Source organism: Bos taurus, chromosome 24, assembly GCF_002263795.3.
Source record: "Bos taurus isolate L1 Dominette 01449 registration number 42190680 breed Hereford chromosome 24, ARS-UCD2.0, whole genome shotgun sequence".
NCBI classification, from domain to species: domain Eukaryota; kingdom Metazoa; phylum Chordata; class Mammalia; order Artiodactyla; family Bovidae; genus Bos; species Bos taurus.
This window is the reverse complement of record NC_037351.1, coordinates 42,809,615-42,832,554: the sequence shown is the minus strand read 5'-3', so window position 1 is coordinate 42,832,554 and position 22,940 is coordinate 42,809,615. Positions and strand designations below refer to the sequence as shown.

The following is a 22,940-nucleotide window of genomic DNA, read 5'->3' as shown; positions in this document are numbered from 1 at the left end:
CAACAAGTTGAATATATATACTTAAAAGACAGACATTGTGGGCAGGTAAGTAAAATGAGTTGGTGAGTTGGACTCCTAGCTGTCATTTTTGCTATTATTCTCTTACTTATTTCAACTCAAGAAAGCTCACTGCTGCCACCCTGAAACCATTATTCACCCTGATATTTGTCTCCCTTCTATGGGTATCCACACAAGGGGGATGGAAGAGCAACTCCATAGTACAAATATCCTTCGTAGGAAAAAAATGAAAGTCTTAATAACTGTTGTATCTGCCACAACAACCCTCATGAGGCCCTCGGGTGACCCATCTTCTACTCAGCCTCAGCCAACACTTCTTTCTACATCCTTAACCAGTCCAACTAGTCTTGGGAACCACGCATAGAAGGGCTTCTTTCCATGGTCAACTGGACATGCTTTAAACTGTCCTCAGTCATCTCTGCACTAACTTGACTGGAAAAGTACCCAGCCTTTTCTGAAAACCCACAGGGATCCAACTTTCAAGACTTCAAGATCTGGTAGTCATCTTTAGGGATAGGACATGACGCATATGCTGAAGGTCGTTTCAAAGATACAAATGCAAAAGAGGGACACCTAAAGTGATCTCAACAGAGATAGATGGGACCAGAATTCCACCCATTGTATACATCTGGGATCCTGGTAGTGCACGACCTACACCCATTTTTGAAACTGGAAAGGGGGCACTCTACCTCCTTCATTCACAGAATGTAACATAACTGCCTTGCTTGAAGAGGAATCTCTTCCTCCCAGATAAGACCCAGTTGCTAGAGGTGGGGATCCGAAGCAAATCAAGGCCCCAGCTGCACCTACTAAGCAGACTCCACCCTCACCTGGCAGAGCCAGCTTCTTCAAGTAAACAGAACCCAGATGTGGCTATGTGCTCCAGGACAGGTTAGTTTTACCCTAACCTCAGAAACCCAAAAGGAAGGCTGCAGGGTCCCATTCATGTGCGTCCCCTCTGAGCGGTGGCTACCAATGCATACACAGATGATTAACCATGGTATCCTGCACATTCGCCTTTTTAGCCCCTGGAGGAACACCAGTATATGTCTTCATTCCCTACCCCTGGCTCAAGTGTGCAGCTGGCCTCTCTTGGCAGGCAGTGTAACTGCTGTTGGTCTAGTGGCCCCACAGGGAGATTTTGCCTACCACAAGGCAAGGCTTCATAAGTAGGGAATTACTCTACCCCAACCAGGAGCACGAGGAATGTACTCTCCAGACTCTCAACCTCCCTTCAGTTCAGTTCAGTCATGTCTGACTCTTTGCGACCCCATGGACTGCAGCACGCTAGGCCTCCCTGTCCATCACCAATTCCCGGAGTTTACTCAAACTCATGTCCGTCGAGTTGGTGACGCCATCCAACCATCTCATCCTCTGTCGCCCCCTTCTCCTCCCGCCTTCAGTCTTTCCCAGCATCAGGGCCTTTTCAAATGAGTCAGTTCTTCGCATCAGGTGGCCAAAGTACTGGAGTTTGAGCTTCAGCATCAGTCCTTCCAATGAATATTCAACACTGATTTCCATTAGGATGGACTGGTTTGATCTCCCTTAATCCCTAGCCAATGTAGAAGACTGGCCTTGGGCTATCTCCTAGCACAGCAGGGAAGGGTATTTGCAACAAACCATAAAACCACGTTGCACCTACATCATCACCACTGGCCAGGTGGAAGATATCCAAAAGGTATATAAAGCAGGCTCAACAGCTACACAATTTTGGAAAGGGTAACCGCAGTGCAGACTCCATATGGACCACAGTCAGAGGGGTACTGTTAATACATACCCCTGGTCCTACCCCTATTTGGACCTCTGTTCCCAACAATACTTTTGCTGAATTTTGGCCCCTGCCTTCTAAACCTGCTTGTTAAGTTTGTTTTTTCCACATTACAAGTTTCACCTGCAGGTGACAGTATGCCAGGAATTTCAACCTGGCCCACATGAAGATGGAGACAACCAACATCACCTGGACTGAGCTGCAGTTTCCTACTCCCTGCGCTCCATCCGTGTCCCGGAGGCCCCTACCTCTGACAGCAAGGTGGTCTGGACCCCACAGGTAGGGATAAGCCCTGACTCGGCTTGAAGCAGCTACAGAAGGTGGACCTTCGACCCTTAAAAGACTCTAAGGGTCCAGACTCCTTGAGGGGGGGCAATCAATGTTAGAGCAGGCAGAATGAGCAGAGAAGGGGGTGTGGGCCATGTGACAGGAGACCTTACATCCTGTGACCAGGCGGTTCTTGAGGAGACAGACAAGGGCGGGAACCTCCGTGTCAGAAAGTAACCTTCTGCTAGTTAAGCCCTCGTTACAATAGAATCACCACCGCACCCGGGCATTGCCCGTCCCGCGCCGGCCACCAAAACAGACTCGAAAGACCAAACGACGAACAAAACTCGCTGCCCCCTGAGGAGGCGGCGGCCGGAAGATCCAGAGGAGACCCCCGAGTCCCGCCCGTTAGCTACTACCCCTCTTCCCCGCCGTCCCGCCCACGTTACCGACTCGCGGGGAGAAACTTGGGACGGCCCTCGCGCTCCCGCCCCGCAGCCTCTGAATTCTCTCTGTGAGGAAACGACCCAGCCTCCGGGGCCGCGGCCAGGCGGCGAGACTCAACCCTGAACTTAGCTCCCGCTTCCCTGCTCTTCGGCCGCTGAGGAAAGCCCGTGCTGCCTACACCTCAGTCGCGGTCACGCTTGCCTGCTCAAACCCATCTGGGAAAGAACGCGCCCGCGTCCCCGCTCCCCCAAGCAGGGCCCTCACGACTTGACCCGCCACAGTCTCTCAAGTCTCTTTCCTCATTTCTTCCCCTCAGGCCCGGTGGGCCTACCTCGCCCGGGCGCACAAGTCCCCCTCACTGTGGGAGCCTGACGGCCGCGCCGCTTCACCTGCCGTCGGCCGGGTTCCTGACGGCACCGCCACTGACAAGGCCCCACAGAACAGACGCTCAACAAAAAGTATGTGACGAGGGACCTACCGAGAGAGGCGTCCGAAGAGTCGAAGATAGCCTCTGCCTGAGGGAAAGATCCACTCCGCCGGGCCTCAGCAGCGTAGGCGGGGCGCACCAACAGGTGCAGCGCCTCTGCTCGCGCCCGACCCGGCCCCGCCCCCTCCTGAGAACGTGTCCCCCTCGGCCACGCCTCCGGTCCTGACTGGGGACGCTCCGGAGGCGGGGCCGGGACGTGGGGCCCGAGGGCACGCCGCCGTGCGGCTGACGTCAGCGCGCTGGGGCGGGGCGAGGCGTGAGAAGACGCAGAGGTGCGTGGGGTCGCGGGCGAGCCGTCCCGTGGCCTCCGCTCCGGGTCCTCTTGGCCATCCGGTGCCGCCCCCGCGTCCGCTCCCGGCCTGAGCGGCGCGCCGGCGGCCATGGCGCACCGCTGCTTGCTGCTATGGGGCCGGGGCGCCTGCCGGCCCCGCGGGATGCCCCCGATGCTCTTGCCTGGCGGCCGCACGGGCTCCACCGAACGGCTCTACCTGCGGATGGTGAGTCCGGCACCCCCGGCCCGCTTCCGGCCCGGCACCGGGCGTCAAGGTCACGGGCCCTGTTCTCGGTGTGGGTCCCCGGGGAGCGTGGAGACGGGTTTTGGGGCGGCGGGTCTACCCTGCGCCCGGGAGGCCTGCGGAGCTGAGAGCCCTGGGTGGGAGCTGGCGGCGCGGGCTCGGGGGTGGGGCTGTCGCTGCCTGGCGGACACGGCACTAGTAGATGGAGTCGTTAACGGTGTCCCCCACCCCAGCCCCCGAGGGGCGGTGCTCTGTCGCGGTCAGGGCCGGGATCCCGGAGCCGAAGTTGGCTGTGCCCACGGCGGACCCTCCCGGCGCAGATTGAGCGCGCACGAAGCCCCGGCGGTGGTGGGCGAGCTCGAGGGTCAGCCCAGGAGGTGTTCTCAGATCTCCATGGAAAGGGCGTTCCTGATGTGTTCTCCTCGGAGCCCCCTTCCCTGCCCGGCTGTCGGTCTTCGTCTCTCCTGCTCGGAATGGCCCTGCACGAGGTCTTTTTTCCTGTTTCTGGCATTGCATCCGTTTCCTTGTCTTACTTGCATCGAATCCCTCCCTCTCTTGCCTCTTGTGAGTACTGGACTCAGACCTGTAACAGGCAGGTAGGGATCTGCCCTGTGAGTTTGCAGGGTTTTTGTCAGGAGTCTTCTCTAGAAGGCCTTGCTTGTGAGTGAACCTCGAATGCCGAGGTGTGAGGAAGTCTGCTTGTGAAGGTGCATGACACATTCTCTGGTCCTGCCCTGGAGATCTGGGTGGGGACGCTGGAGCATTACTCTGGATTTTCCTCTAGGTTTGTGCATCTGTTAAAAGTCTGTTCTCATAATGAGGTTCTGGGGAAAAAGATTTCTGTGTGTGTTCTCAAGTATAATCCTCAAATGATTAAAACTGGTGTTTCACAACTGAAAAATACATCATCAAACATAAAACCTAATTTTCTAAGTGAGGTGCTCTATACTTAAGTTTTGCAAATTCATGTCTTTTATATGTACTATTTGAATGGGCTTAGATTAAATAGGGGGAAAAAAATCATCGATGGTTCTTTTGTGGAAAATAATCTTATCTTTAAATGCAGTCAGAGGTTATTGCTAGAGGTATTCCTGCTCAACACAATTTGAAAAGATCCTAAAGGGAGCTTATTATTCAGCAAACTAATAATATTTGTTTATACTGTGTACCCAGTTCTGTACTTCATTGTCACACAAAGACTTGCTTAGTATGATCGTAGTAATATTCTGAAAGCCGCTTACTCTTAAGTGGCTTTCAGAATAATTGGAAGTAATTTAAATGTGAGTATTGCCACACAGTTTTAAAAGTGCTTTTCCATGTCTTATTACTTTTGATTCTCACAGTAGTATCCTGGGGCACTCATCTTCTCCCATTGTAGATGTGTGACTTTGAGGCCCCCAATATCATGAGATGTATTGAAGATCGTCATGCAAAAAATCAGATTTCCAGCTTTACCAAAATTGACAGTTATAACACCATTTGCTGGAGAAGGCAATGGCACCCCACTCCAGTACTCTTGCCTGGAAAATCCCATGGATGGAAGAGCCTGGAAGGCTGCAGTCCATGGGGTCGCTGAGCGTCCGACACGACTGAGCGACTTCCCTTTCACTTTTCACTTTCATGCATTGGAGAAGGAAATGGCAACCCACTCCAGTGTTCTTGCCTGGAGAATCCCAGGGACGGGGGAGCCTGGTGGGCTGCCGTCTCTGGGGTCGCACAGAGTCGGACACGACTGAAGCGACTTAGCAGCAGCAGCAGCACCACCACCACCATTTGCCTGAAGAACTCTGGGTCCTTCAAGTCCCAGGCTAGGTGTCGCTTCCCTGTGACGTCCCTGGCTCCCTTGCACGTGACCCCTTCCTTCTCTGTGCCACCTCTCCACCTTTATACTGAAGGGTTTGTATTGTTGCATGTAAGGTACCTTTCTGTCTTTTCTGAGTTTCTTCTGGGCAGCACTGCTTCTGGTTCCCTGGTAGACTCCCCGCTGCTTGGCAGTACCAGGCCTGGAGCAGAAGCTCTGACTTGTTGGCCTGTCCAGCATGGATATCAGGTCATTTCAATCCACACCCTTAATGGATTTGGCATTGGGAAATATTCACATACAACACACTCTTATCCATTATCAATGGTTATCTCTTAGGCCAAGTATTCTCAGTCGTCAGGGAGGGCCCAACACAACAGAAGCTCCAGGTTCTCAGACCAGCATTGCTGTCAACCAAGAACAGTGTCAGTGTTTCTGTCCTACTTTGCAAGTAATTGTGTGTTGATTTGGAGTTAAGTCAGCTCATTCTTTTTTAATTGACATTTTCTAATTCAGATATCATAAAATCCACCGTTTTAAAGGGTAGTGTTCTGTGGCTTCTCGTATATTCACAAGGCGGTGCAACCATCACTCACTATCTGTTGCCAGAACATTTAGAAGAAGCCCTATGACTGTTAGTGGTCGCTCTCTGTTTCTCCCCAACTATTCCTCCAGCCCAGGCAACTGCTGACCTATAGCCTCTATCATTGGCCTGTTTCAGACGTTTCATAAATATGGAATCATGTAATACGTGATCTTTTGTGTCTGGTTTTTTTAACTTAGCATGATGTTTTCAAGATTTGATGCTACCATCTATCTACTTCATTCCTTTTTATGGCTGAATAAAATTCCGTTGTGTGCATATACCACATTTTCTCTGTTCATCATCAGTTGATGGACATTGGGTTGTTTCCATTTTGGGGCCATTATGAAAAATGATACTATAAACATTCAAGATTTTGAGTGGACATATTTTCATTTCCTTGAGCAGGAGTGAATTTGCTGGATCATGTGGTAACTTAACTCTTCATTTAACATTTTGGAGAATGCCAAACTTTTCCAAAGCGGCTGTGCCCGTCCCCTAAGCAGTACATGAGGGCTCCAATTTCTGCCCATCCTCACTGGCACTTGATATTGTCTCTCTCTCTTTTTTTTTTTTTTTTAAATTATAGCCACACTATCGGGTGTGAAGTGATTTTTGTATGGTTTTGTGATATTTTATTTTTCTCATGAGACCATAAAGGAGGGAAATGAGGGATGGGTCTAATGCAGATAAGCTTCACTTTAAACACTCTCACCTGTATGTAAAATCTTGTCTTCCAAAAAAATGGTGGTGTGAACTTTTCACTTTGCCAAAGGATAGAATCACTTGAACTTAACTGTCAGATTCAGCTATATCCCCTTCAGTGTCTCTACATCTAAACATTTAATAAGGAGCTTGTTCAATTTGTTTACATTATATTCTAATAAACCTAGGCAGGGCTTCCCTTGTGGCTCAGCTGGTAAAGAATCCGCATGCAATGCGAGAGACCTGGGTTTGATCCCTGGGTTGGGGAGATCCCCTGGAGAAGGGAAAGGCTACCCACTCCAATATTCTGGCCTGGAGAATTCCGTGGACAGCCTATGGAGTCGCAAAGAGTCAGACATGACTGAGCGACTTTCACTCACTCATACCTAGGCAGTATTTACAGTTTTTAGCAAATATGTTACTTAAAGCAGAGATGTATCTGTAAAGGGACTTAGCAGGATGACAGTGTATCAAATAACTTCAGCAAATGCTGCTAATATAAGGACTATCAGACATTGGACCATGGCTTCCTTGTCTTTGAACCCAGGTAAAGTTAGTATTGTGCTCACAAACAGCATCGTTCTGTAATGTCGGATAAATGACCTTGCAGTGTGATAGACCCTGCAGGTGGGGTGGCAGGTAAAGTTAGTATTGTGCTCACAAACAGCATCGTTCTGTAATGTCAGATAAATGACCTTGCAGTGTGATAGACCCTGCAGGTGGGGTGGCAGATATTCATGGCAGTTTGCCTTTTGAATGCTACACATCAAGGAAACAATGCCTGGGCCAATGTGTTGGTAGGGAATTGTGCTCAGGCTGCAGCTCTTAATTAGGTGCCTGGGTTGGAGGTGCTGTCTTCTGGGTGAAGTGTGTGTCTCCTAGTTCTTACTGGACTGGAGCGGCCCAGGGCCGGACAGCCCTCGTGCTCCCTTCAAGGGAGTCCGTAATCACCTGTTTGAAGGGTAAAATGAAGCTCACTTTAGACTCACCTTGATGTGACCTTCATGCTTCTCTCTGTTGTCTTGCAGCTTTATCGATATGCCACGACTCAGGCGAAAACCAGCAGGAATTCCCTTCTGACAGATGTGATTGCTGCTTATCAGAGACTCTGTTCTCGGCCTCCAAAAGGTAAGCACTCACATGTGACTGTGACGAGGGACATTCTTACACAGACTCACTCTTGGCCTCAGCAGGGCAGGTGAAGAGGTGTGGTTTCAGTTGATTTCTAACCACCCCACCTCCTCCCTCTCATGTGATCAAAGCCATGACATTATGTCGCCTTCACATGTGGCATCTTTGTCAGTAATGACCTGGGCAGGCCAGCAAGACTTCTCAGACCCCTCAGGGTTGTGACTGTACCATCTAGACTGTGATTTACTCCTGCACAAGCAATCCTATACTTCTAGCTTATTCTTTTTCATGAATCAGCTGCTTTAAAAACAAAGAACATACGTACACAAAACGTGATGAATTTTAGTTTGAAGTTAATTTTTTTTCCTTTTCTAACAGGATTTGAAAAATACTTTCCCAATGGAAAAAATGGAAAAAAAACTAGTGAACCTAAAGAAGTTATGGGAGAAAAAAAAGGTACTGTTTCAAAAGACTATGTTTGAACTTACTGTTTTCCCCTGGTTTATGATGTTGCTGATAGTTGTCACTGAACAAGGAACATCTTAGCTTAAGTCAGTTCTGAGCCCCCTGTGTGTGAAGTGCCTGGAGTGTTCCTGGGGGCTCTCCCCTCTATCTTAGTCTCAGGCTTCCTCACAGCACTGTGTTTAGTAACTCATCAATTGCCACAATGCATTTTGCAATGAGTTCATTAAACGACATTAATGGAAACATTGTTGAGAGATTCAGATGCTGCTGTGGACACACACTCTGTCTGTGAACAGAACCCAAGCCAGCTGCTGCCCCGCGTCCTTCTGGAGGAGGAGTTGGTGGCGGTGGAAAACGAGGCGGCAAGAAAGATGACTCTCACTGGTGGTCCAGGTTCCAGAAGGTTCGGTTCGTGGCTTTGGCCCCTGCCCACCCCCGGAAAGGCTGAGTGGTACTCACGGCCCTGGGAGGGTTCACACCCTGCACAGCAGAGACTGCGTTGTCTTGTCTCACCCTTCATACAAATATCTGCTTCCTCATTCAGGGTGACATCCCATGGGATGATAAGGAATTCAAGATGTACTTTCTCTGGACCGCCCTGTTTTGGGGAGGATTCCTGTTTTACTTCCTGTTCAAGAGCTCCGGGAGAGAAATCACGTGGAAGGACTTTGCTAACAACTATCTTTCCAAGGGAGTTGTAAGTATCGTGTGGGCCACAGGCAGCAGGGATCAAAGGGTGAGTTCAGGTTAGGCCAATAAAGTGATAAACAGACAGCACGTTGCCAGGCTTGTTCGTCACCAAGTCCCATATTGTATGTTTCTAATGCTGGAAAGTATAGCAGCCAAGGAACCTGTGAGTTTTGACCCAGCAGTTTCTACATTGACCATGACCCCCCTGTATCGCTTTCCCTGGAGAGCCTAGTTCTGGAGCCACTGCTCCTGATCTGCTCTGGCACCCGGTCTACTCGGTTCTCTCCCTTCTGCCGTCAGCTGCCTCCCTTCCCTCCCTGGCCAGCCCCTCTAGGTTCTAGCACGGCATCACCGCTGTGACCTCCTGCACTCCCGGAAGTGGGTGAATAAGTGAATCAGGTTTTACTGCGAGAGTGGACGGGCTCTGAGTGAGGCCCCAGGCAGGAGCTTTGCCTCTGGGCTGGGTCTTTGCCAGTTGGATCCTGTTGTGGCTCATTTAAGATGCAATGGGCTATAAGGCACATGTTATTTTACACGTTACTTAGATTGAGTGGACTGCCAGGGACACTTTGACATCTTGTCAGCTGTCATGTACATTTCGTGTCTGAGAGGTTAAAATATGGAAAATGTCTATCTTAGAAGTGAAGAAACAAAGTGATAGTGAGAGAAGCAGGATTTGACCAACTCTGAGCCTTGGGGAAATGACTTAACCTCTCATTAATCCATGAAATGAATAAAATAAGGATATTAATACTTAAAAAATGTAAAGAATCTAAAATTATTTTTAAAGATTGTCCAGTAAGGTGAGGACAGACAGAATGGAAATAGTCTTTCAGATTTTGAAGCAGGTGTCTTGCTCATGAAAGTGAGGCTCTCAGGTTTGTAATTCCCAGGTGTCGTGGAGAGCCTGCACTCTGAGCAGTGACTTCTATCCTCTGAGTATGGGGACAGGCCCCAGGGAGGGTTCTCTGTTGTCACGTCTCCTCCTGACCCGCTGGCTCTGTGCAGTTGGTCTGCTGTGTGTGTGTATGTGTGTGTGTATGTGTCCCCCATAAACCCAGCAGGTTTATGGGGGACGGGGTCCTCTAGTCAATGCTTTCCAGACAGTGCGCCCCTGTTCTGGCTCTTCCTGGGGTCTCCCAGGCTCCCTCACTTTATATCCTGGGCTGATACCTTCCAAACTCCCTGCCAGAGCGGACTTGACGGCAGCAGGGAGCAGGCACCCACCAAAGGCACTCAGCTCCCAGCAGCCCGAGGCCTCGGGATGAGGTGTGCAAGTGACCAAAGAGTCCATAGAGTTAGGAGGGTCCAGGGAAACAAGGTCAAGCCATCTCAAATCTCAGAGGGGCAAAATTTAGGAAGTTTTGTAACGGCAAGTGAGGACATAGCTCAGTGGGAGCGTTTTAGAGAACGTTTGGTAGGAGCATGAGTCGGAGAGTAGTGTGCAGCGTCCAGCAGAGCTGAGGGCAGTTGTGCCCTACAGCCCAGCCAGCTGTGTTCACCACAGGCGCGCATCCCGGGGAGTTCCGAGAGACAGGCCCAGGCATGATGCGTAGCAGCGTCCACAGTAGCATTGTTGGTGTTGGGGGAGTGTTGGGAATAGTCTAAAGGTCTTTGAACAGAACGCATAAATAACTTGGGGTGTGCTTATAAAATGGGGTCTGTGCAGAACTGACATGTCAGCAAGGAAAGGCCTTACAGATATAGTGATAGAAGAAAAAGTTGTAGAAAAACAAATGCAGACGAGACCATTTGTAAAGTTTAAAAACAGGCAGATGTGAATGTCTGTTTAGGGTTAGGTCTTTGTGGCCCATGACCAGGCCGTGCTTTGGGGTGGCCAGCACCAGTGCACAGCGGCCACCCCTGGGTGTGGGACATGACTGGGGTTTGTGATGTTTTGTTTCTCAAGCTGGAGGGGAAAACACAGAGTGTCTTTACATTATTCATCATTTTTCTTTGTGTGTCTGAAATATATGCATTTTAGATGAGCTTAGAAGAATGTCTCTAGTCTTTCTGTAAGTTTATGTTTGAATATTTCTTTAAAATTCCAGGTAGACAGACTGGAAGTTGTCAACAAGCGATTTGTTCGAGTGACTTTTACACCAGGAAAAACTCCTGTTGATGGAGTAAGTGATGTTATTAAGTGATGTGAACTAGCTGTCAATTAAGTTCTTATATTTAAAACTGAAAAGCCAGCTTTCCCTCACACTGGCTGTGTCAGAGCAGCTGTGATCTGCACTAACAGTGACAGTGTGACCCTTGTGTCCATCACATGTGCAAACCCTTGGGTCAGTGGTTTGGGTTTGGTGATCACATTGGCTGTACATTTAGGAACCAATGAGTAAAACCTGGTTTTCAGTATTCCAGTATCTATGATTTTTCAAGACTGAGAACAGTTGGTTAAGAAAAAAATGGTAAAATCTGAACTGCTTATGTCTTGAGACAGCTTTTGTCAAATCAGTTTAAGAAGTGTTCTGCTCATCTCTTTCCCAACTGTTTTGTGATGTTAATTTCTATTTCTGTTCTTATTGTTTAAAAATATTTATATTTCTTGTCCAACCAGTCTGAGCTCTGTTCCAGAGACACCAGGTTGAGTTGAGGGGATTATTGGTAGGAAACAGGTGATTCCCAGCCCTCCTGGGCCAGAGCCCCAGGCCCACCCCCAGTCCTGGGCATCCTGCAATCTTCTAGCTCACCCAGGGCCGGAGCCCATCCTGACACTGAGGAGTATCATCGCAGCTGCACCCTGGTGTGGGACCAGACAGCTGATAAGTCCTGGAGAAAGGATGCTTGTTTATGAAAAGGGTTGTCTTTTCAAGTAGAGTTTTTGTTTTTCTGAGTTTATAGTATTAGGACAATAGAGGAGTACTGGAACTGTAGAAATGTTTATTGGCCAAGGGTTCTCACTGAGTAAAGCTTAATCACTCTGGTTGTTAAAGACTGGTTGTTAAACCAGTCTTGCGTTAGTCTTAATCTCATTGTTGGGTTTTTTATTTGCAGTATTTCTGAAAAATTCTTAGGAAGTTAAACCCTTTGTTTTGTCTTCGTTCCCCTCACAAAATTAGGACATTTCACTTTCCTGTCTTTACAGCAGTACGTCTGGTTCAATATTGGCAGTGTGGACACCTTTGAGCGGAACCTGGAGACGCTGCAGCAGGAACTAGGCATAGAAGGAGAGAACCGGGTCCCTGTGGTCTACATCGCCGAGAGTGACGGGTGAGCCTTGGGCAGTGGACTTGGGAGGCTGCCTTTGCGCCCAGGGCTTACGGTGTATTCTGTCACCAGGGGGCGGCACATCACACTTTGTATTCTCATCAGGCCTCTCAATCTGGCCTGAGTTCTTTGCAGCCATCAGTAACTTACTAGATTTTGCTAGAGACTGGTTGGTTTTTTGCATGTTGATATTTCTTGATTAAGCAGTGATGTGGGGTCCATGTCCAATACCCTGACCTTGAGTAGAATTGTAGCATAAAAAGCCCCTTTGTGTTAAAGAGCGGCATGCCCACCTTTTAACTGTCCTTTATGTATTTTCTATTTCACAGAATTTCCAGGATTTTTAAGTAATGCTTCTTCCTCTTTGGTCAGAGCTGCTTCTTCCCTTAGAGGTTTTTTGTCTTTAGAAAGACCAGCTCTGGACCTTGAGGAAGGGCTTGTTGATTTCAAGGGTTGCCTCTCTTTGGTTTTACTTTGGAATGTATGGCCTTTGAGTTCTGCCCAAAGATGCCCAGGTGGATCTCAAGGCGGTGACTCATTTGCATTAAATGCAGAACACATACCTTGATTAGATTAAGAGTTTGGGAGTGAAAGTAGAAATAAAGCTTGATTTTCTTCTACATGTAAAACAGCATGTTAACGGAGCTGATGGTCTTACTCAGCTCTGGGAACTCTATTGAGTCATGGTTTGTGTAGCCCTACAATCTCCCTGCGGTACTTAGGTCCCACCAGCTATCAAAGTTGTTTCATTCTTGGGGTGATATGTCCCTCAGTCCCTGAGGTTAACATACAGTTCCTTAACTTTACAAGCTGGTGCTGAAACTTTACGAAGAGTCTTATTGCATGTTCTTTAAACCTTTATTGTCAGTGCATTGTTTTTTTTTTCTCTAGAAGTAAACCAAAGGTAAATTGTTCATGGTTCTTGCTGCCTGCTGTAGCAGCCTTTACAGTTTTGTAATAGATGAAAAATTAGAAAGTTAATTATTATTTTATTCTTGTTTCATTTTTTTACCTAAACTATGTACCAGGTTTTGACCTAAATTTCGTAGGTTAAGTTAAACTAAATTGCTTTATGTTACCAGTATACATCTATGTCCACAGTTTCGTGGAAATTAACTTAAGACAAACAGAAGGCAGAGACTGTAAATCATCTCTGAGCCACTCCCCAGAGTGGGTGAGGGTTGGTGGGCACCCTGCCCCTGGGCCTGTGTGAGCCTGCACAAGCCACCCCACCATGCTGGGGAGACAGCACTCCCCACTGCTGCCTTTGCACAGATTAGATATTTAGAAGACATCCCTTCAGAAATAGTTGATCCATTCCAGTAACAGGACTGGAATGCAGGCTAATACCAGAATTGTATTAAAATTATTAAGTCAACGAATTTCTTTGAAACTTCATATGTAGTGACTGTAGGTCACAGGTCTAGCCTGTGTGTGTGCTGGTTCTCGGGTGTGAGTAATGCGGCCCTGGAGAGGGTACGCGTTAGGAGCAGGTCTTCCTTTGGTCTTACTTTCTGAGCGTTTGCTTCAGTGACACTGATGCACATAGATTCTCCTTGTGCCTCAGGTGAGGTGTTGGGGTACCTGGCTGCCCAGGTAGAGCGTGTGCATGTTCTGCCGAGGCAGGTATCTGGCAGGGCGGTCTGAGCGGGCGCCCTCTGAGCTCTCGCTGTCATGTGTCTGCAGCTCCTTCCTCCTGAGCATGCTGCCCACCGTGCTCATCATCGCCTTCCTGCTCTACACCATCCGGAGGGGCCCAGCCGGCATCGGCCGCACAGGCCGGGGCATGGGCGGACTCTTCAGTGTTGGAGAGACCACCGCCAAGGTCCTCAAGGATGAGATTGACGTGAAGTTCAAAGACGTGGCCGGCTGTGAGGAGGCCAAGCTGGAGATCATGGAATTTGTGAATTTCCTAAAAAATCCAAAGCAGTATCAAGACCTGGGAGCAAAAATCCCAAAGGTAAATGAACATTCAGAAGTCAGTTTTCAGCTTAATAACCCTAAATCCTTTGAAGGGTTTCTTGATCTCTGAGGTTATAATTTTATGAACTGATTACTTCCACAGTAGCTGCTCTTCTCTCCTTCCTCTATTGTAACCTGCTGGTCTCTGTTTAACTCCTGAGTCTTTTCAGTCGACTGTCCCTTGTGAATGTGTCTCCTTGAAAATAGTGTGTCTCTTCCCCCAAGGTGTGTTTCCCCTCCCCTTGTTGTGCTACTTTCTCTCCGCAGTGTGTTTTGGACGCCCTATCTCAGCACTGTAGTCCCGGGCAGGCTGTCTCTGCTCTGGCCCTGCTGTCCCTCCCCCAGCAGCTTGAGTGGATGGTCTGCCTGGTCTGGCACTTACATTCCAGGCGAGCATGCCTTCTTCCACCACCACCTACTGCCAGACTCGGGCAGCCTTGCCCATCTCTGCTCCCAGGAACAGGCTCAGGCATTAAGTAATGAAGAGAAAATCTTTAACTAAGGTTCTAAAAAACTCGTTAATAAAGTTACATGAGGGAGTCTTTTCTAAAGGGAATCATCACTTCCTTGATTTCATGTCCTGCCTTCATGGATGAAAAGTTACATTTTACAGTTTTATAATTTGTTGTACTTAATTAAGTATGTGTTCTGCTGCTGCTACTAAGTCACTTCAGTCGTGTCCGACTCTATGCGACCCCATAGACAGCAGCCCACCAGGCTCCCCTGTCCCTGGGATTCTCCAGGCAAGAATACTGGAGTGGGTTGCCATTTCCTTCTCCAGTGCATGAAAGTGAAAAGTGAAAGTGAAGTCCCTCAGTCGAGTCTGACTCTTAGTGACCCCATGGACTGCAGCCTTCCAGGCTCCTCCATCCATGGGATTTTCCAGGCAAGAGTACTGGAGTGGGGTGCCATTGCCTTCTCTGAAATATGTATTCACATCATACTTAAGCATCTCCACGACTTAAATAGTTATAGTGTTTGAGCAAACACATATTTTTCTTTTTAAGTTTATCATTGGTTATTAGATATTTACTTCATTTGTGAAATTTTAAAGGAAAGAAAATAAGCAAAATGAAACTGGAAGTATAATATTTGAAGTTAACCTCAGGTGGTTTTTTAGTATTGCTAGATTCCCAGCTTAAGTCACCCTTTATATACTGTTAGATCTAAAAAGCAACACTAAAAATCTTAAAAAGTAAGGGAAGTATTTCACATTCTTGCCAGGTTTTTTAAAACAAAGTAGTCTCTAATAATCTTTTCCTTTCTCTTTTTATTAATAAAAGCATTTTATATTTGTTTACATGTTTAAGAAATATTTAGGATATGTCACTAAAGTTTATAAACAGATTATACCTTGAAATTATTTATGGGTATGCAGTTTATTTTTCTGAAATTGTAGTTCAGTATACTTTTCCTTTTTTTATGTGAAGGGTGCCATTCTCACTGGTCCTCCAGGCACTGGGAAGACACTGCTGGCTAAGGCCACGGCTGGAGAAGCCAATGTCCCTTTCATCACCGTTAGCGGGTCTGAGTTCTTGGAGATGTTTGTTGGTGTAGGCCCAGCTAGAGTAAGTCTCACCTCTTGCTGTGTTAACTCAGCAGGTCGGAAGGTGGGCACAGGACCCCTGCCACAGTGGGGTACCGCCCACCTTGGGGCAATGGCTGGGTGGGCTTGAGGGGTCATGCCTTTGCTGTGTGCCTGCATGGCTGGGTCTGTGAGTGAGTGTTATAAAGTCTACAGCTCTACCCTGTTGCCTCTGAGTAGGACAGAGGTGTGTAGCATCAGTTTGTTGGTGTTCGTGCTTCTTACACAACAGTAATTGATGAGATTTTAGAAATACTTGCTCACCTTATATCGGTTTCACACCATTTGCCACATGACTTCTTTGCTGCTTTCACCTTTTAACATCTGTGCTGTGCAGTGCTGTACACAGATGGTCTTCCTGGGGGCAGGAAGCTTGGTGTCTGTTTTTATTAGGATAATACTACTCACTTGTAAAGTGACCCCAGTGCTTGCGTTTTCATCCAGGTCCGTGACTTATTCGCTCTTGCTCGGAAGAACGCCCCTTGCATCCTCTTCATCGATGAAATAGATGCGGTGGGAAGGAAGAGAGGCAGGGGCAACTTCGGCGGGCAGAGTGAGCAGGAGAACACGCTCAACCAGCTGCTTGTGGAGATGGACGGTGAGTGCTCCATCACCTGTGTCTATCCTGTACTTTCCATTTGTTCTTCCTGTGTCTAAAATGAGAGTCCTGTGCTGGTAATTTGTCTTCAAGTAGTTGATCATTAAATCTTTAGGTGTTAGGTATGATGTTAAGGGCAAAATGAATATAGGAAAAATCATTTAAACTTGTGATTTAAAAAACCACTAGATAATGGGAAAAAAGCAGTGGTGTATCTGGTGCTCATACATTCTTGACAGGGACACGTTATCTTTCTCCTCACAGCATGTAACAGCAATGATGCCTTTGTCTGTCTCCAGGATTTAACACAACAACCAATGTGGTCATCTTGGCGGGCACCAACCGACCGGATATCCTAGACCCAGCTCTGATGAGGCCAGGCCGCTTCGACAGGCAGATCTTCATTGGTGAGATGGCTTTCTTGCCCTGGATTCAGGCCAGTTCTCATGAGGAGAGGTTGCAGCTGTTTCATTATGATTTTTTTCTTCCTTAAAAATAATTTCTCAAGGACCGCCGGACATTAAGGGAAGAGCCTCTATTTTCAAAGTTCATCTCCGACCCCTGAAGCTGGATAGCACCCTGGAAAAGGAGAAGCTGGCGAGGAAGCTCGCATCCTTGACCCCGGGGTTTTCAGGTGGGTGAGCTCAACCCTCGGTTCTGTCTACAGGACGTGACTCTTCCTTTCTCGTTCCCTCTGTCCATCCTTGCAGATTCAACATGAAGCAGGAGGGACCACCTGCAGCCTGAGAAGAGTGTATTCATGGGCACAGGTGCCTCAGAGTTCCAGGGGCCTGCTTAAAATTTTTTGTTGAGGACATACATTGTGTTATGGTTTATTTGTGTTGCCATGTAATTTCTCTAAGAAGTTAATTTACAGAGAACTAAGCATTAGTTGGTGGACATTTTAAAGCACAGTCTTAGTTTGCTTTCATCATATAGTCTGTGGAGATAGATTACTGCCCATGGGTGTCTGTCCACTGCTGGTCCTTACATTGTGCTTGAGGGGCCAGTTGTGCTGGGCAGGCCTGGGCGCTGGAACCTGCTGGTGGTGGGGACCTGGTCTGGTCCCTCTTCAAAACTGTGGCCAGTGAGCTCGGGTGTATCTGGTGGAAAGCTGCTGTGTTCTTTCACAGGAGCCGATGTTGCCAACGTGTGCAACGAAGCTGCTTTGATCGCTGCGAGACACCTTTCAGATTCCATAAACCAGAAACACTTTGAACAAGCAATTGAACGAGTGATTGGCGGTAAGGCAGCTGGTAGACCGCACATCCAAGGGCTGACAGCGTGACTCTGCGGCCAGGGAGTATGTCCACCCAGGCCTGGAGCTTGCGGGCAGCTTAGAGTGTCTGCACAGAGGCTTCCATGTCGGATGGATCTGAGACAGGCTGCAGGCAGGGAGAGGTCTTCCCTTAATTATAGCAGTCTAGTTGTTTTCTTTTAAAAAGCACTTGTAGCCTTCCTGTTTTCCAAAAATTTCATCCTGTGAGTCTAACGTGCTCTGAGCGAGACATAGGTGATGGATAAACAGCTGTAAAACCAGTTAGACTGGGAAGGCCTGTGATGTGTGTTCTTTGTGAGGCTCTGAGTGGTGGTGTGTGAGCCTCTCTTGATGTCGTTGTCACTAAAACAGCAGGCTTTATTTTCTTTTCTGTATGTCAGGCTTAGAGAAGAAAACGCAGGTCCTACAGCCTGAGGAGAAGAAGACAGTGGCATACCATGAGGCAGGCCACGCAGTTGCCGGTTGGTACCTGGAGCACGCAGACCCCCTCTTGAAGGTGAGTGGCTGGGGGGCACGTAGTGGGAACATCTGACAATGGCACTGAGGGGAGGCATCATGCATGGACGAGTTACAAAGTTTGGAAAGAAAAGTGTCTGGAAGCTGAAGGGATTCACTCCTGTGGGTCAAGTTAGCAGGGGACCCTGCTTGGCAGTGGCCCTACTGTCAGTCCTGGGCATTCGCGGGTGGGTTTCGTAAGAGACAGAAGCATCGTGTAGGAGTCACTTGGGGTGAGGTTATCCCAGGAGGAAATGCTCTCCTAGACCAGCTGCCTGGCCGAGGCCATGGGGTTGCCCGGCCGTGGTGCTCTGCTCGCTGGTGAGTTTGTCAGCTCCAACGGCCGGGTGCTCAGTGCTGCTGTTCCCTCACCAGGTGTCCATCATCCCACGAGGCAAAGGGCTGGGCTACGCTCAGTACCTGCCCCGGGAGCAGTACCTCTACACCCGGGAGCAGCTCCTGGACCGCATGTGCATGACCTTGGGCGGCCGCGTGTCCGAGGAGATCTTCTTTGGCAGGATCACTACCGGTGCCCAGGACGACTTGCGCAAAGTGACCCAGAGTGCGTACGCCCAGGTGAGAGGACGGGTGGGCTGCCTCCTCGCCGCCGCGTGGGCTCCGGAGCGCCCCTGAGGCTCCACTGGCCTGGGCTTACCAGGCAAGGGTTCCTCCTTCAGAGAAGTTCAGTGTAAGGTAATCAAAACTTAGGAATAGAAACTTACATTTTGGTCACTCGGTATTTCGGATTTACTGAGTGTGTGAAGCATGTCTGTAGAGTTTAAGTCTAGTTTCAAACCTGCAGGACCCTACGTGGACTCCCCCTAAGCTGGCAGCAGTCACCCTGTGCACCCACCCCACCCCATTTGCCTCCATTCCCAGAAACAGTCAGGGTGCTCTCTTGGAGCTTGATGTCAGTGACTTTGGGAACTCCTCAACTGTGATTTTTTTTTTTCCTGTGTCCTAGCACCTCATTTAAGTTTTTCCGACTCTTAACTTCTGTTGTTATTTCTTTTTTTCCTCACATTCCTGATTTTGGTTAGTTTTTTCTGAAGTTGGGTCACAATATTCATCTGTTCGTGGACGTCCCTGCATCCCACTTTCCTTATCTGCATGAAGTTTGTTTTCCTGATCTTCTAGGAAGAAGGTGGATTAAGACAGTGTTTCTAGTTTCATGGTTTTAGAGTATCTTTTTCTGTTGTTTTCATGAACTTTTGAAAAATGTGCTTCCTGCTTTCTGAGCTGTGCTGCTCCCCTCTCTTACCTGTGCCTCCTCTTTTTTAGTCAGTTTGGATTTTACTTCCAGACGTTTCTTCTTAGTTGGGGTTCTGTATGGTTACTGTGGGGGTCTCTACAGCCCAGCCAGGCCCCAGGGACGCAGGGAAAGTGCAGGCACCCCTCCCAAGTTCCTGGAGCAGCCCAGGTGATGCAGGAGGAGCCGCTGGGTGCCCAAGGTCATGGCTTCCGTCTGTCACAGGCTCTGGCTCCTCCTTGCCTCCCCTCATGCAGAGTGATCTCACGCACGTCTCATGACTGCTGGGGTCTGTCCCCACCTGTTTGCTGCCTGTCTTGGTTGTACATATTGTCTGCCCATTTCTGGTCTTGTCCCCACTGCCCCGTCTATGCAGAACACCTGGTCTACTTGGCCGACTCAAGGCTGCCATGTCATTTTGCCGGGTTGAAGAGTAGTTCTGCAGTGAAGTGTGTGCATGCAGTGTCCATGTTGCCTTGTTGACATTTTATAAAACCCATGAGCCTGTGAGCAGAAATGGATGCCCACCACTGGCCACGCCTTCTTCTTCAGATTGTTCAGTTTGGCATGAACGAGAAGGTCGGGCAGATCTCCTTTGACCTCCCACGTCAGGGGGACATGGTGTTGGAGAAGCCGTACAGCGAGGCCACCGCCAGACTCATAGATGACGAAGTACGAATCCTTATCAACGATGCTTACAAGAGGACAGTGGCCCTCCTCACAGAGAAGAAAGCTGACGTGGAGAAGGTAGGTGCCGACTGTGGGAACACTCCTCTGCATGGTTTGCAGAGGCCGTTGAGGGTGATTGGTTGGCTGGTTTGCAGACACCGCCATTCCCCCTGTGCCTGCTGATCCTGGTTCCTCCCTCCATCCTGATGCTCCGTCGGTGGGGATGACGGGGAACAGAGGCAGGTGTGATCTTGGCTCCTGGCTCCTGGGAACTTGAGCGCAGGATTAATGAAGTCTACTCGTAGTACCAGGCATATGGCTGAATCTGCACTCACCTTGCCAGGTGCTTACAGGTGCAGGCCTGCTGGGGTTCCCCATTGCTTTTCCCCTCTGGAGCAAAGGAGATCTTAGTTGCCTAGCAGGGACTAAACCCGGGTCCTCAGCATTGAGAGTTGAAGAGTCTGTGACTCATAGAGTTAGAGACAAACATATTTGGATAAAACGACAGGACATCTGGGATTGTCTCCAAAATAATCCAGGAAGCAGGTGGAACAAAAGTGGTCATGAACAGTGGTTACATGGGGTTGCATGGGGTTAGTTATCCTTTTTTTCTATATATTTTTGGTACATATTTGAAATGATCCATGCTATGCTATGTTATGCTAAGTCACTTCAGTCATGTCCGACTCTGTGTGACCCCATAGACGGCAGCCCACCAGGCTTCCCCATCCCTGGGATTCTCCAGGCAAGAACACTGGAGTGGGTTGCCATTGCCTTCTCCAGTGCATGAAAGTGAAAAGAGAAAGTGAAGTCGCTCAGTCGTGTCTGACTCTTAGCGACCCCATGGACTGCAGCCTACAAGGCTCCTCCATCCATGGGATTTTCCAGGCAAGAGTACTGGAGTGGGGTGCCATTGCCTTCTCCAGAAATGATCCATAATAAAATTTAAAAAAAAATTAAAGACAGAAGAAAATTGCTTTATTGTTTGGAATCTTTAAAAACAACATTTAACATAAACTACACATGTGGTGAGTTTCCAAGTTGGGAGTCACCTGAGGAACCGAGTCTATTACGAGGTCCATTTACAGTTTAACTGGCTTCGTTTCTTGGTGACAGAGGCTCTCACGTGAGCTGTTCCCTGCCCGCTGACACCATCGCTTACCTCCCCTCTTGTAGTTGGTGGGGCCCCTTTTTCTGTGGCCGTGTGTCCTGTCATATTTACAGTTCAGCCACACAGAGACCAGAACTTCAAGATGCATGTTTGTGTTTGTCTCTGTTTTGTCCGCCTCCCTTTGAAATTCTCCATTTCTGTCCTTTCCTCGTCCCCACCCCTGCTACTTGTGCCACTTCTTCCTGCAGCCTCCCCAGAGCTCCTTCTGCTCTGGGAGCCACGGGAGCTCTTGCCTCCTTTGGAAGTAGGTGGAGCCCAGGGACAACTTCTTGCTCTTCCTCAGGGTTGTCCCTCCTCGACATGTGTGCAGAGCTCCTTCCCCACCTACCTCCCCAGCAGGGCACAGAGTCACACCACATTGCATGCCGCCCTGCCCTTCCTGGGGACGTGTGTTTTCCAGGATTTTTATACTTCTTATTAAAAGTTAGGGTGAAGATCTATTTTAATAAGATATTCTTATTAAGAGTTAGAGTGAAGTTCTCAAAGCCCTGGTTTGGAAGGGGGTTGGTTGTAAATAAAAGGTTAGCTTGGAGAGATGGCGCTGGGTAGCTGTATTTAATTGCAGGTGTTCATGTTCCAGGTTGCTCTGCTGTTGTTAGAAAAAGAAGTGTTAGACAAGAACGACATGGTGGAACTTCTGGGCCCCAGGCCATTTGCGGAGAAGTCTACGTACGAGGAGTTTGTGGAAGGCACTGGTAGCCTAGACGAGGACACCTCACTCCCCGAGGGCCTGAAGGACTGGAACAGGGAGCGTGAGGGCTCAGAGGAGCCCTCGGGCGAGAAGGTGACCAGCCCGGTCCAGGGTGCCGGCCCTGCGTAGCTCCTGGTACTGCATCCTTAGAGCCGCCCCAAGGGCACGGCAGGAAGGGGTGCTTCGTCCTTGGCCTTGGAGGTCACGGGTGGGAGTGCGTCCCCAGCCTCCAGTCTCCTGTGCCCTCACATGGGGGTGTGCTCACCATCACCCACCCTTCACTCCCACCTCCCTCAGAGTCTCCCTCTGTGATGGGCTATGAAATTAAAGAGTATTTCTACTTGATTTAATATTTTAAAGACGGAACCCAAGCTACATGCTGCTGTTCTGTGATGGAGTGGTTTTCTAGGAGAGCTGTGTAACATATTTAAAAATATGAATGTATTGTGTAAATACGGCTTCTTTATGTCACAAATAAAGTGTAAATGCTGCGTTTTTCCTTCTGAACACACGAGGGTCACTGGTGCTGCTTGGGAGACATCCCTTCAGAAAACACAATGAAAAGGAACTGAATGTCATGCACATTTAGTCTCAGACTGGTGGTTCTCTTCCAGTCTGACGAGACTCTCAGTGATGCCTCGACCTGTCTGCCCTGAAGGGTTAACTCGGTGTGAGCCGTGCAATGGCATCAGGGCACACACACACTCAGCCAGTCAGGACCCAGCCTCGGTCCCCCATGTGCGTCTCCAGTAGACATGTGACCACCACAGCGGGCTGAACAGTGGAGAGAGCGTGGCCCCTGGGCTGGAGAGCCCTATGTCTTCATGAGGTCACTTTTGCTGTTAGAAGGGGTGACATGCTGCTGCGTCACCAGAGAAACGAGGGCTGCAGGGTCACAAACCGAGGTCAGAACCAGGCAGAGCCCCAGGAGGACGTTGGTCTCCAGTGCCTTCTCTGGACTTGGGAGACCCCCTCCCCCCATCTTTGGGTTTTTATTCTTAGCAGCTTCCTTTCATGCTGTCCTGACTTGGTTGTATGTTCTTAATGCAGAGGAATGCATTGTTGGGCTGACTTGTCCGACCTCATGCACAGAACTCAGGCATCCCCGGAGGGCACTGGACCAATGGGGTGGCCCAGGCGGCCCCCTTGTC

General features: G+C 48.9%; 2 protein-coding genes across 4 annotated transcripts in view; one reads left to right on the top strand and one right to left on the bottom strand.

The window, feature by feature from the left end:
- The window catches only part of PRELID3A (PRELI domain containing 3A), a 48,938-nt gene extending 45,801 nt beyond the window's left edge, over positions 1–3,137 (bottom strand). For both annotated transcript variants that reach the window (XM_002697806.6, XM_015460133.2), the window contains exon 1: positions 2,979–3,137. The gene's annotated coding sequence lies outside the window, so the exon portion shown is untranslated. The remainder of the gene's footprint in view (positions 1–2,978) is intronic.
- Positions 3,138–3,220: 83 nt separating this feature from the next.
- Positions 3,221–22,296, top strand: AFG3L2 (AFG3 like matrix AAA peptidase subunit 2). Of its 2 annotated transcripts, none has more exons than XM_059880810.1 (17): positions 3,221–3,484; positions 7,620–7,719; positions 8,101–8,178; positions 8,484–8,590; positions 8,732–8,884; positions 10,929–11,003; positions 11,969–12,093; positions 13,777–14,050; positions 15,483–15,620; positions 16,082–16,235; positions 16,535–16,642; positions 16,744–16,869; positions 17,369–17,479; positions 17,895–18,010; positions 18,385–18,585; positions 19,811–20,005; positions 21,664–22,296. In XM_059880810.1, the coding sequence occupies exons 1-17, from the start codon at positions 3,368–3,370 to the stop codon at positions 21,916–21,918; spliced, it is 2,433 nt and encodes an 810-aa protein (XP_059736793.1). In that variant the 5' UTR covers positions 3,221–3,367; the 3' UTR covers positions 21,919–22,296.
- Positions 22,297–22,940: the final 644 nt, after the last annotated feature.

Bases quoted from the DNA above. Each gene is read 5' to 3' on its own strand.
- AFG3L2 (XM_059880810.1), top strand. From the start codon at position 3,368: ATGGCGCACCGCTGCTTGCTGCTATGGGGCCGGGGCGCCTGCCGGCCC. The intron at 8,885-10,928 runs GTAAGTATCGTG...TTAAAATTCCAG, and splicing joins ACTATCTTTCCAAGGGAGTT to GTAGACAGACTGGAAGTTGT. The intron at 11,004-11,968 runs GTAAGTGATGTT...CTGTCTTTACAG, and splicing joins GAAAAACTCCTGTTGATGGA to CAGTACGTCTGGTTCAATAT.